The 14,457-nt window shown below is 35.9% G+C and overlaps 1 protein-coding gene across 3 annotated transcripts in view; it reads left to right on the top strand.

Annotated features, from left to right (window-relative positions):
* Positions 1-6,730: 6,730 nt before the first annotated feature.
* st6galnac3 (ST6 (alpha-N-acetyl-neuraminyl-2,3-beta-galactosyl-1,3)-N-acetylgalactosaminide alpha-2,6-sialyltransferase 3) overlaps positions 6,731-14,457 on the top strand; it is a 94,848-nt gene continuing 87,121 nt past the window's right edge. For 2 of the 3 annotated variants that reach the window (XM_084120176.1, XM_084120175.1), the window contains exon 1: positions 6,762-6,982. In XM_084120176.1, coding sequence (XP_083976302.1) covers positions 6,965-6,982 — 18 coding nt within the window. In that variant the 5' untranslated portion in view covers positions 6,762-6,964. Of the gene's footprint in view, positions 6,983-14,457 lie in introns of all 3 variants that reach the window. The other variant, XM_084120174.1, reaches the window with a different exon arrangement.

The raw sequence follows: 14,457 nt of genomic DNA, 5'->3' as shown, positions 1-14,457 counted from the left end.
AAAAAACCGAAGCAGCACAAACAAAACTTTTTACAGCACAAACAGGCACTGTAAGCTGTCAAAAGTAGGCCTATTCAGAAAACTTAAGACACTACACAATTTTTTTAATAATTTTTTTTTATTGGTTATTTTAATTTATTTTAATACAAAATTAAGCATCAGTCACACGTAGCTTACAGCCAGAGTAGTGACAGTAGCCTATACATTACATATCGTAGTGCATTGGTGATTATAAAGACCAAATGTCAATAGCACAAATCTAAAATAAAACATTCCCATATCTAACGAAGAACACTGACAGCTGCGGCCCTGTGCAAGCACAAACGAACCGGACAGGTTTGTAGACGAGATGGATGGAGAGCGCGGCTTGCTTGCGTGACGTTACTACTCCTCCAAAGATTTTGTGATGTCTAAAGAATGGAATAATTTATGATGGTTCTTTCTACGGCACAAAACAGCACAAATCGAGCACAAACAAAAAGCACCGGTTTGGGGCGATTTGGACGGCATGGGGTGGAGAGTGACGTCACTGTCCCGAATCCAATGTGTTATTTCTAAGGAGGGGAAAAAGATACAATGTTCATCGTAACGGCACAAACCGGCACAAATCGAGCACAAACGAGCGGCACAGTTTTGCAACGATTTGGACCATATGGGGTGGACAGTTATGTAACTGCACTTAAAAAGTTTATTTTTTTATGTTTAAGAGGGGATCGTAGTTGCACTGTTTCTTTCAACGGCACAAACCAGCACAAATCGAGCACAAACGAACGACACCGGTTTGAAGCGATTTAGATGAGGTGGGGTGGAGAGTGACGTCACAGCTCCCGAATTAAATTTGTTATATCTGCGAAAGGAAAACAGATACAGTGTTTGTTTTAACGGCACAAACCAGCACAAACCGAGCACAAACGAATGACACCGGTTTGGAGCGATTTGAAGGACATGGGGTGGAGAGTGACGTCACGCAACCCAAAAAATAATGTTCAATATCTCAAACACGAAACCAGCACAAACGTTGGTTTTTGCGGCACAAATCAGCACAAACGCAGCACAAACGAATGGCCTAGTTTTGGAAATGATTTCGTTTTATGGGGTGCCAACTTCACGGAGGTACGATACCTGGCCTACTAAAAAAAATGTAAAAGTTTTTCCTTCGTTTTTTTGAAAAGTTTTGCGTACAGACAACAACTTTGTCAAAACGAGTAAAAGTATGTAAAAACTTGCACTTAGAAACACGTTTTTAAAAGCTTGCGTTTTCAGGCACCCTAAAAGGGCATTGACGTGCAAATGAATGGCAAAACGCATAAAAAAGTTTTCCACCCCTTAGTTTTATTTATCATCATGATCCACCTTTTTTGTCCACTTTATCTCTGGTATAACTAAAACTTTTGTCTACAAACATCTTTGTCAGTCATTTTGTTCATGAGATTAACATAGCTGGTTATGAAAAAAAAAACATCATTACTGTTAGACTCATTTGTGTGTATTAATGTGTAAAAATGTAATGTTTTTAACAATATTTAGAAGCATGATCATATTACAGGTTTGAATTTTGCTAGTCCTGGTTCCCTCTCTTTTTTGGATCTTTGCTTAGGCTACTAATGTAGGCGATCTATTTCGTTTACTTAAAGTGGCTGGTGAAAGTGGTTGTGTTATCTCTCACTGCCACATGAGGGCAGTAGATCTCCCTTTCATGACACTAAAGTCATATCATTAAAGATTTCACAACAAAAGACGTATACCATGAGGGGACATTTTTATACTAAAAGGCATTTTACCATCTAAAAAAGTATTACTATTAATCAGACATCAGAAGGCATGTGGTAGATTGTGTACAAAAGTTTTGATTATGTTGATAGATTTAGAGGCCTTTGAGATTAATGTATCAAATACTGTATGATAGGGTTAAAGCACTTATTCAAAAATTCAGATTCTAAATGTGATTTTGTGTGTTTCAGAAAAAGATACTTATTTTTAACTGCTTTTATAGCAAACTGTTTTGGATTGACCTGGAAGACATTCTTTGAGCCTTTAGGTATGTGAGATTATATTTCTGAATATATATATATATATATATATTGTTGAGATGTGAGTGGAAAAGCTCAGTTGGTCGTCAAACACTACCGCCAGGTTCTTTGCTGTCCTGGATGATGTTAGTGTTGTAGACCCCAGTTGCATAGTGATGTTGTCAGGGATTACAAAGAGCTCTGTCTTCGCAAGGTCGAGCTGCAGGTGACGCTCCTTCATCCAAACAGAGATGTCTGAAAGGCAGGCAGAGAAACGTGTTGAGACAGTCTGGTAATCAGGTTTTTTTTTTTTTTTTTTTTTTTTTTTTTTTAAAAGATAGAGCTGTGTTTCATCTGCATAGCAGTGAAGCCACGTTCCTTTATAATTATGCCCAGCAAGGTTGTGTAGATGGAAAAAAGAAGAGGAGCGAGCACTGAACCTTGAGGCACCCCGGTGATTAGCTGATGTGACTCAGACACTCCTTCTCTCCATGAAACCGTGAAAGATCTGCAAAGTGAAGTTTGACTGAAGCCACTGAAGTGCAGTAAGTTTAATATTATTGCATCCTTTTTGAAACTCCAAAAGTTTAATCCCTATTAAGTTTAAATGCGTGGAAAAGAGTGACCAGCATATTATTCAAAAGTTCTCTATTTGTGTTCCACAGAAGAAAGAAAGTCATACAGGTTTGGAATGACATGAGGGTGAATAGATGGTGACAGAATGTTGTTTGGGTGAACTATCCCTTTAATTGTTGCTGACGGATTAGGGATGCAGTCCTAATTAGTGGATGAATAACTTCAAAGCAAAGTTCAAAGTGATAGTCGCTTACCCTCTTTATCGGATAATCCAGTCTCCAAACATCAAATAAACAACACTATACTTCAGGCCACAAAGTGTCTGATAATGCCTTCACTCAGAATATCCGCTTTATCTCTTTCTGCTATATTACCTGACAAATATGCTGTTTTATGTTATCAGTTGTTTATAATGTATGTTCCTTTATCCAAGAATCCAAACCCATATGAAAACATACACTGTAAAAAAAAGATTTTATTTTATTTTAATTTTACTGGAAAAGACTGTAAAAATGCTACAGTAAAAACCTGTTAATTAGTTAACAGTAAGTTTCATTACTGTATACAGGGAAAAACAGTAATTTAGATAACCTTTCTTTAATGTTTTTTTCCCCCAGTAAAATACCATTAAATGTACAGTTTTGGAAGTAAAAAAATTATCCATCTTATAATTTACACTAAATTGGCATTTCCACCATTCCTTGTGTGATATTTGATGCTTTTTTAATTGTAATAATTAGATTTATTCTTAGTTATGTGCATTAGGTTGTTACATCTTATGTTGTTTAATGTTTTGCACAATTAGTGTTGTGTGTTTTATTTGTGTGTTCAGTATGACACTCTGAACCTTCTATATATTAGTATTTACTTCAACTTGTGGAAAAGCTTGTGATGAACTTTGATTCATCATGTGGTTTTCTCTACCCTCTGTGTTATTATGGAGGTTGTCAGTATATGGTAAAAACACTTATTACACGGCTCTGTGGAATACTTGATTCTGATTGGTCAATCGTGCCATCCAGCCGTATGCCGACAACAACCGGTAAAAGCACAGGCTCATCCGGGATACTGTCACTGAAGTCGGCGCTTTACACTTGCTAGGAATGTTTTTTCCTTGTGAAAGTTTTGCGTTTGGTGAGATGATAAAATATTGAAACTCAAAATCAGTGTTTTGTTATTTAATTATGTCACCCGGTATCACGGACTCGCTCTCGTTTCATACAAACGCAGCTGCTGCCATTTTGCGACGATTGTTTTGTACGCTGTAATAGATATATAAGATAACAACAACAACATTTAAAAGTTTAATCTCATATCAATGTCTCTTATCCCCATAATTATTTATGTGGTGAAATGTTGTGTAATAAGTGGTATGACTGAACCGTATCTTTTAAATGTCTGTCTAGTTTGAACTTGCCGCTTGCTAGCAACTGCTCTCTCAGTGGAAGGTTTGTGTTTAAAGAGCTAATTAAATATTTTGACTCAGATCAATATTTCATGTCTAATTATTTACTTATGTGGCAAGTAGCCGTGTAATAAGCAGCATAATGTACTTCCAGCCGATTGTTATCTCAGAATAAACCCCTTCAGGCTGGTGCAAGACAGTCCTGATCACCCTGTCAGGGTTTATTCTGAGATAACAACCGGCTGGATGTACATAATGCCTTACAAAACAGATTTTAGTAGCAGCGTGGCCCTGCTAATTCAGCAGAAAAGGGCTTTTGGATTTACCGTTTTTAATTTATCTAATGTAAATTACAGTTTTAAATTGAAATTTACAGGTTGTTCTGTAAATATGTGTACTGTATTTTTTTTTTACATAATTATTCTGGCAACCATGTTTTTTTTTGAGTAAAGACAATAACACTTTATTTTAGTGTCCTTGTTACAAGTTACACGTTACACATGTACTTACTATAGTAATAGCAGTAAATTAGGCATAATTGCATGCAACTAACCCTATAGTATATACATGTTATTTATTCTTATTGCTCTGTGTACTTAAATGTATACTTGCACTGTAACACGGATACCTTAAAATAAAGTGTAACCCTTTATTTTAAGGTGTCTTTGTTTCAGTGTAATTATACACCTACATGCACTTTCTATAGAGTTAGAGTTGGAATCAGGGTTTGGTTTAGGGTCAGTTGCATGTAATTATGCATTATTCATAGTTATAATTATAGTAACGTGTAACAAGGTAGGAAGGACACTATAACATAAAATGTTACTGGAAAGCCTAATTTTTTTTTTTATCACAATTTAGATTAAATGTCTGGGTAACACTTTATTTTACAGTGTCTTTGTTACATATGTTACATGTACTTACCATAGTAATAACAGTAAATGATGCATAATTACATGCAACTAACCCTCAACCAAATCCTAATCCTACCCTAACCCTATAGTAAGTACATGTAGATACTTAATATTACTCAGTACTTAAATATATAATTACACTGTAACAATGACACCTTAAAATAAAGTGTAACCAATGTCTGTATTAAAAATGCCTGCATGTAATTATAGCTGTTATTGATTCTGTATTTACATCTGTAATTACACTGTTGACCTTCCCTTCACCTCAACCAACCTTAAACCTACCCATACCCGGTCCCTAACCATACCCTTATCCCACCTCAACAGCAGCAAAAGTATTTTACAATACAACATCAACACAAGAAATACATTGTATCAATTTTTTTTTTTGATGTAAGAGTATTTAAATAAAGACACCTTCTTTTATTAGTTTGTACAATTGCAATATTCTTAAGTTATGTGCTTATATTGCACCCCAAAATGTTGAAATGTACTGCGCAGCTAAAGAGGAAAATGGGACAAGTGTGTGCTAAAACTATAGTCTATCTGTAGTTGATTATAAGAAAGGTGCAGGGTTTAAACTGACTAAACGAGTCTGGCACACGTCACCAGAGAGAAGTCTGTCGTTTCACTGGAAGATCCAGTTATGGCATTTTGATTAAGTAAACCAAGGCGGGACAACCTGCCACTCACATGAGATCGACCAATAGCAAACCACAACCATCCAGTTACCCAATTAATTCCCCATGGACAAAATCCAGTCCCGCCCATTTTTATTTCATTTTTTTTCTTATTCCAGAGGCCGTTTCAGTAGGAAATACGTCACAATATTTGTGACTAAGAAGGGAAGTTTCTCTGGTCTAGCTGCTTTGTTGAGTCTGTCAGTGCAGGCAGAGAATTACAGAGCCCAAGAGAGACCATCATTCAGAATCCATCTCACACAGCCTCACAATGCCCGAATTAACGCAGAGCCAGAGTTGCATTGTGCCGTGCACTTCATGACCTTCAGTGCTGTGTAATCATGTAGAATAAAGCACAGTTCTCACTGTTTCATGTTACTGTGACCTGGTTTAGCCTCAATAAACATTTGCACATTTCATCAAAACTTTCACCATTTTGAGTTATTTTCAGCATGCGTTATAGCTACGCTGTCTTCATATGTAACTGTTTTTAATGGTGCTGGTAAATTTTAGATTCTAGGCACTATTTTCTAGAGAATGATTATCTATACATGATCTATCTTTTATAATACTGATATGCATGTGCCTCAGTGTCATGTTTTATGGGGACTTTCCATAGACATAATGATTTTTATACTGTATTCTCTCATAACCTATCAACCACAGAAAACGTTCTGCATTTTTACATTAAAAATAAATAAATAAATAAATAAATAAAAATTATGATTTTTAGGCTGTTTCCCACATAGGACAAAAAAAGAATTTCCACTCGACATTCCCAAAAAGGTTATGGGAGGTTTTGTCAGGTTTGGTTTTACTTCTGAATACAAATTTGAACAAATTTACAAACACACATTTTTAGATAATGTATTCACATTTTGTATCCACATCTGACAAAACATTTTTGAATATCCTTGTGACATGATGCTTTTGACCTGTAACAATAACTGTTTGTATTTACAAGCAATAACAATGTGAACACATTGGTTTTTCTAACAGCAACAAAATTTTTTGTTATATATGACTATGTTTTCTTGAGTACTGCACAAACACACTCTCTTTGGAACAATAGTGAAGTACATCACTGATCACCCTTACACTGAATAGCACAGGGATGAGAAATCACAGTCACATGATAAAGGGGGCGGGGCTCTCGTAGCCACGAGCCAATAGGAGCGCACGTCAACCCGAGCTCTGTAGATCAGGGAATAGAGCATGAATAACGGTACTCCACAATATTTACTGAAATGTTTCATCGCCTCACCAACGTCGGGCATCCATGGCGCATATAATTAAACCATTAAACAGCCAATACTGGCCTTTTCGCGTGTAGATTGATTCGAGTACTTCAACGCTACGAGCTATTTATTCGGTCTTAAGATGGCCTGGATCTGGAAGGTAAGTCGAGCAGCTGATTGTTTGCCTCGCTTTATATTCAGTAATGTATGAAAGCGCATTAATGTGCTGCTCAGATTATATTATTCGCATTGTTGCTATTTTAAAATCTGAAGTGTGCAGCGAGAAACGTTTTGTTGATGCAAATATCTCGGTGCTTTTTATTGAATGGAACTGAAACATTGTTCAAGTGCGACGACACGTGTGATGTTCCAGTTCACTGCTTACACTTTACAACCACATTTACTTGATGTATGCTGGTTTATGCAATGATGAGACTTAATGTATCCGAAAACACCAATGACTGTCTAATTCTGCAAAGACCATTGTTGTAAGAGGCATCAAATGCAACAAAGTTTCCCCGTTACATGCACTTTATTACAACCAGTGATGTAAAGCCACGCTTTTTATATCGTCTCCTGGAGGTTTTACAACCTTCTATTCTAAAACAAATGAAGACATTCATGGATTATGAGATCATGTTTTGTTAGGGTGAATCATTTTGTCCATTGTGATTTGAAAAAGGACAGTAAAAGCTTCCAGACCGAATCTCTGTTCTTGATTTGTCAGTCTGAAGAAAAAGATTTAAAAAAAAATCACAAAAAAAATCTTTACTTTGTAAAAAAAAAATGTTCTTTGCAAACTGTTAAACTTTAATAAGTTAGTTATTTAATACCAAACAAATGATGATATTCCTTTAAAAAAGAGAAAAGAACATTAATTCAGCTAACGGCTGAAATAAACTACACAACTTTTGCCTGGAGTCTGGACACATCGATGAAACCATACAAAAAAATCGGAATTTTCTGCAGTCGAAGCTGACAGATTTAGCAGAAAAGCATGTGATTTTTTTTTTAATCTTCAGACTATAATTCCACAGTCTGAAAACATTATTATTTTGAGCCGATTTTAGAGCACATTGTCCTGAAATCAAATACTTTCCTACTATATAGTAAAAAACAGTACGCAAAAAGATTCTGAAGTGTGCATTCGATAGACTCTACTATCCCATGAGGCAACGGGAGAGGATTTATGAATGGCGGTGAAGCGACGCAACTGATGCTAGGTCACGTGACAGTAACAACATGGCGGATGAAGTACGTCAGAAATTAATTACTACCAGAGAATGTCTAATAGGAAGAGAATTGGCACTCTCTGCTTACTTCCGGTTTCTGGACTGGCTGCAGTAACACGTCTCTGTCCATGCGGGGGCGCTCGCAGGCGAGTGCAGAATGAATGGAGGTCTATGGCGAAAAACCCTCAAAATCCACTTTTCTCAGGATATAATTTTTTGTCTAGTAATTTGAATGTTGTATTGAGATGCAAAGAAATTACACATTGCTGGGTGTTAGATTTTTTAGAGTCACTTATTTGGTTTAAAAAGTCTTTTAAAATTTCAATGACGTCAGAATGCTGACGTCATTAGCAGAATGCTAGCGTGTTATGGGCAACAACAACTCAACTTGTAAGAAATCGAAAAGAAATAAGTACTCGTTCATTCAACTTTCGACCTATGACACATGTTGAACTTGCAAAACCTACAATAAAATCTGAGATTTCTCAACGGCAATCGGGTGAAAGAGACACATTTAGCCGTCTAGCCCCATAGACTCCCATTCATTCTGCACTCGCCCGCGATCACCTCCAGTGGAATTCTAATGGAACTGCAACCAAGATCGATACAATGGGGCTAATAGGAAGTGCCAAGGCTCTCCGTAGACGGGCTCTGTTACTACCCATATTCATACTATAATGTACTTTGTAACGGTCGTTAAGTAATTAAAATAAAAATTTTGTACCAACTCAGACAGTTCGTGGGTTTGTTGTGTTGGGAACGGCAGTGTGTGATCCTCTGTGATCCTCTGTCGTTTAGTTTACGATGCCCAGTTTTTCTCTGTAACCATTTACAAAGTCGGCAATGATGCCTAGTGTTTTAAAATCTGCTTAGTTCATAAAAGTTGTGTATTCCAGCCTTAAATCCCAACATTGTCACACTTCTAATTCTCTTTTTTATAACCATCTTGTAAAACTTAAAAAAAAATGAAACACTAGTTTTGTTCAGCTAGTATTAAAGCAGAATGTTTTACCATCGTAACAAACAAAGACAACCTTTCATAAGTTTAATTTGTGATAACAAAACATTGCTTTGTTTGAGCATCCCAACCGGCCTGACAACAGTATCATTGACCCATGTTAGGGGCGGAGCTATCTGTGTGTCTGACCAATTGCAGATGAGAGTTGTCTTAAGGAAACTTGTTGGAAAGCAATAATTGTCTTGCGTTTCTTTTTGGTGACACTAGGGGCGCAGAAAATTAATTTTTAGAGAGCCAGCTGTGTAAAATTGTGCAGACTATGCATAGTAATTTTTTGGATTTTGTGATTATTCACAGTGAATGCAAAGCCGTGATTAACAGTTTGAAAGAAGCAGTGATGTCTTGCATGCAAAGGGTTGTTTGCACAGAGCAAGCATGTTCAATAAGTAACGATTTCGGTTTAAATTACAATGTTTTATGCCATTGGTGGAAGCTGAAGACATATAATCAGGAGATTGGTGTGCCTCAGTTGACTGTACTGTCTGATAAAGAGGTGCTTCTGTCAGCGCTTTATCGTCACCCTTAATCTATACGTCTGCATCAGACAGCATTCAGTAAACAGAGAAGAGAGACAGATTAACTATTTAAAGCTGCTCATATAAAATGTATGTTCCTGCTTATGTAGATGTGAAGTGCTGGAGTTCTGTAGGAGCACACTGCTGTACTTCTGGACAGTTTGGACGGTTTTGTGATGGTAATGTAACCTTCAAGAGCTGGTCAGAGTGCAGTGTGCCACTGAGAGCCTCTTTGTAATCGCTGAGAATCAGTGTCGTCCACCTCACATGGCTGCAGTGGTCAGCTCTGCACGTCTGCACAAAAGACCTGCCATCGTGACCTTAAGGAGCAATTTCTACTTTATCTAACCAATTAATTTAGTTTTGTTGGTGTAACTTTAACTTAATATATTTAGCTTGATTCAATAACGATTTTACTGACACATTTGGTCCAGAACAACATATGGTCTCACCCTAGGGTGCGAAATCGTAAAAGCTAGATATGTTCCATCTATCTCTCGTAGGGCTGCTTCGCTGCAATATACTATGAAAGAGGAACTTGGCTCTGTTCCGCTAAGTAACTGCCTAAGAGATTAATTTCTGTACAGGTCAGTCTGTCCTTTGGACTCAGATCTGGCTCTTTTGCAGTCTGTCTTTTCAAAAAGTGATCTCTCAACAACTTTACTTTTCCTTGGGCAAAAATATTATACTCAGAGTGTGACTTACATTTTATTTAGAAATATTAGAAGTGATTTTAACATGTTATGTTTCTTTATTAATCCTCATTATGGATGAACTATTAGTATTTCTCATTTATTTTTTGATCGTCTGCTGCTGAGAAAATAAAATAGATTTTACCATCTGACTGGATCTCCTCCTTGCATCAGTTGTGATAGTTTTTCAGTGCACATTACATTAACACTGGTGTTTTTAAGCCAAAAAAAAAAAAAATAGACTATAATAATACGTAGAATAATTATTACTGTCCATACTTTCAATATTACTATTGAAATACAAATATTTCCTAATATGTATATTAATTATTTTATTTTACACTCTTAAAAATAAAGGTTCTTTATTGGCATCTATGGTTCCATGAAGAACTTCCATTTAACATTTTTATTGCATAAAAGGTTAGTTATAGTGGAAAAACTGTAGATCAATAAAATGTAATTCACACTGAGGGGCTGTTTACACGACACGTAAAAATGTAAAACTTTTTATGCGTTTTGGCCATTCATTTACATGACAACAGCGTTTCGGCTGCCTGAAAACACAAACTTTTGAAAACAGTTTAATAGTGCAAGTTTGAAAATGGTCTCTGTGTAAACAACAAAAACACGAAACGTATTACATGTTCAGTCTATAGCGTTTATCACCATCTACTGGCCTGGCAGCAGAATACAGCGTTTTTAGACGTTTTCACGGATCCATGTGAATGGGGATCGTTTTGACAATGGCCTGTACGCGGAAAACTCAAAGGAAGAACTTCTCAGTTTTAAGCATATCGCTGTCGTATAAACGTACCCCAAGACAACCAATTGTTCTTTTAAGAAGTGTTCACAGAATGTTTTTTTGGGGAACCAAAAATGGTTATTCTATGGAATCACTGAAAAACAAAAAACAACACAAAAAAAAATGTTATTTCGACAGTCTGCTTTAGACATTCTACTAAGTATAAGTAACTTTGCAACTACATGTCAACTACCATTCATTAGAGTATTAGTAGATTGTCTAAAACTTTATTTTGATGCTCCCAAACAGACATTCTACTGACTATAACTTTGCAACTACATAAGCTTGTCAACTTCTACTAACACAAATCCTAACACCTAACTGTCTAATACTATAGTTGACAAAGTTACTTAGTCAGTAGAATGTCTAGTGGACCATCGAAATAAAGTGTAACCAAACCCCTTTTGGAACATTTGTTTTCAAGAGTGTACTTAGCCCTGTATAGCCTAGTTTCTTCTATTTTCTTTCAGCTTTTATTTTGGTGGAAAACACTATCATGAACTGCACAGGTGTAAATGAACACACTGGCACGCTTCACTCTGAAACATGCAGCAAAACAGACTATATTTATTCAACTGAATTAAGTATAATAAACTACAGCCTTTTGTGATTTGATTATTACACTAAGCCATATCGTGATTTCAATTTTAGTTTTTGTGTATATTTTCTGTTTATTATGAAACTGTTATCGTGCAAATGATGTAGGTGATTAATGGGAAACACTGGTGTAGCAAATCCATATTAGATTATTTTCTTAGTGTTTATTCTGACTAATTTGCTTGTAATGACCCACTGATCTTAATCAAAAGATTATGTAGACACAAAAATTGTAATGTGTTTCAAATAGGAAGGATGTCTTGTATGGATCTATCTCTAAACACAATGTTTATCTACTCTGAATAATGTATGCTGCTAGACATGAGTTGTTTTAGGCTTAAACAAAATCAAACTTGTGGTTGCAAACATGTTAAACATTTCAGAAAGTATTAAAGACCCAAAGAATCTCAAGTCCAAAGATTATCAGTAAGATGATGAGAAACAGCCAGTTTGGATGGGATTACACTCAATTCTATTAGGCTAATTTTAAGAGGTTTAACTTGTTTAAGTTGTGCAACAGCCAGAAATAAGCATTGTACTGACCTACACAAGACCAGAGAAATGCAATTTCAGTAAAAACTGTAATATCGTGCAATATTTTTATTTGAAAAATTATTTAGGACGATTCTAAGGGCCCACAGACTTTTGGGGCCCCCAGAGATCGATTTTTATAAATGGAATGGGTGCGATATTCTTTCATAGGGCCCAAAATTGCTAGCAGAGAGTCAGAGTCACATGATCCTTCAGAAATTATCAATACTTTTTTTTTTTAGGATTCTTTGAGAGTTAAATAGAATCTTTACTGTAACTTTGGATCATTTTAATGCTTAAATTGATTAATTTCTTAAATCTTTAAAACTACATAGTTCACCCAAAATGAAAATGTACTCACTTTCATGTTGTCCCAAACCTAAATGCTGTAATATTTTCAGTGGTACACAAAAAAGGCATTTTTAAAAGAACCATTACATAGTTCTTTCCCATGCAGGCTCCATAAATTACAAAAAAAAAAAAAAAAAAAAGACTTTGTGTGCTCTATTAAAATTGATCTGAAGCCAAATGATAGATTTGTGTGATAACCTGAAATTTTATGGTTGTTATTCATGGAAAATAATGTATATTTCAATTATAATTAAATATATTTTTCTCTTTTTTTTATACCTATGATAACATCATACTGTCTTCACCAAAATGTTTGGCCCGTGCAACACTTCAAAGCACTTGTTTAGCCGTTTATCAAAAACAAGCTTAAAAGGTTGCAGGTAAAACGGATTAGCAAGCACTTTACACATTAACCTTCCAAGAAGATGGTTTACCCTTTATTAAGTCCACTTTGGTCCTTCTTTCATTCAGATGTCCAACGAGAACTCTCTGTTGTCTGGATGTGTTTAGTTCTGTAATGGTAGCTCGGCTTTGTTTGTGAGGTGGAGAAAAACAGCTAGGCCAGGAAGTGAATGACATCTCATTTGACTGGTAATCTGGCTTGGAATGGTAACAGTGTTGATGTGGGTAAGTAGCTTAGCAGGAATGTGAGGAGGCCAGGGAGAGATATTGTAGGCATCTGCTTGTGTGGCTTTTTGAGGATTTACACTTCTGATCCATGCGCACACAACAGATGTGAATCCAGACCGAATTTCGTTTACCTTCTTTAATAAAGTTTCATATGTAATGGATAATTTTGGATTGTGATATGCAAATCTGGTGTCATCGTTTAGTGTTGACATTGCAGCTCACTTTTATTGTTTAATAAGATGCAAATCAAATATTAATTTAATAAAAATGAGATTTTAAATATTTCTTCTCCTCCGTGGCTTGACTCAGTTAATCAGCACAGAATTAATCAACCCCATAATATGCAGTGAATGACGCAGATCAGTTATTATTGCTGTTATTATTGTACTGTATTTTTCCATCCACATAATTATAAACAGTATGTGATGAATTATGGTGACATCTTGGACCGTCAACCCAAGTGTCACGTTTGATTTAGATGAATTTGTAAACAGTTTTACTCAATGTCCCTACATGCCTATGATTTGAACAAGGAGTCTTTCAGATAAAAGACAGGCAATGAAAGGCTTTTGGATACCAACAATTTTTTCATTTATGCTAAATCAATGTTTTCTCAAAATCTGGAAGTTTATAAAGCTATTTTGATGAAGTTCATTTTGCCTCAACATTTATTGTAGTAAGTGGTGTAATTAAGTAATCAAGTCTTCTGACTCATAAGACAAGCATCAATGGATCAAAATAAAAAAATACTTTTGATTAACCGGCGAAATACTGGAAGTGACGTATTCCACAGACAAGAATCCATAAACCACATTATTAGACCGTTTTCAAAGGCTGCATGAATCGATATATTAAAACCATTTAGTAAAATCAATTTCTTTTGTCTCAGAGCGTCTCCGTTCACAGTAAGTGCTGCTCCACACAAATTCAGTCTCTGCATGTGCTGTTTGTTTGGGTTCTCAATAACTTGCATTTGGAAACGCATAAGTCTATGTGTTTCATAGTAAAGTGTGGCACTGTTACATGCATGAAGCGCCTCTCAGCAGCTTGGTTATCAAACTCCTTCTCTGCATATGCTGTGAGTTTGGGTTGCTTATGACGTTCATCTGGGAATGCAGTGTGCGCCATTTAATCATATTTGTACGGTAACTATAAACCTACGCCAACACAGGAGAATACATCAATAATATGTTTCTAAATATGCAAACTGTTGTTCATCGTGATTTCAACCCTCACTCTGAGTTTGCATGTTTTGATGTCCACATGT

Source organism: Abramis brama, assembly GCF_963993115.1.
Source record: "Abramis brama genome assembly, chromosome: 7".
Taxonomy (NCBI): domain Eukaryota; kingdom Metazoa; phylum Chordata; class Actinopteri; order Cypriniformes; family Leuciscidae; genus Abramis; species Abramis brama.
This window is presented reverse-complemented; position numbering and strand designations above follow the sequence as displayed.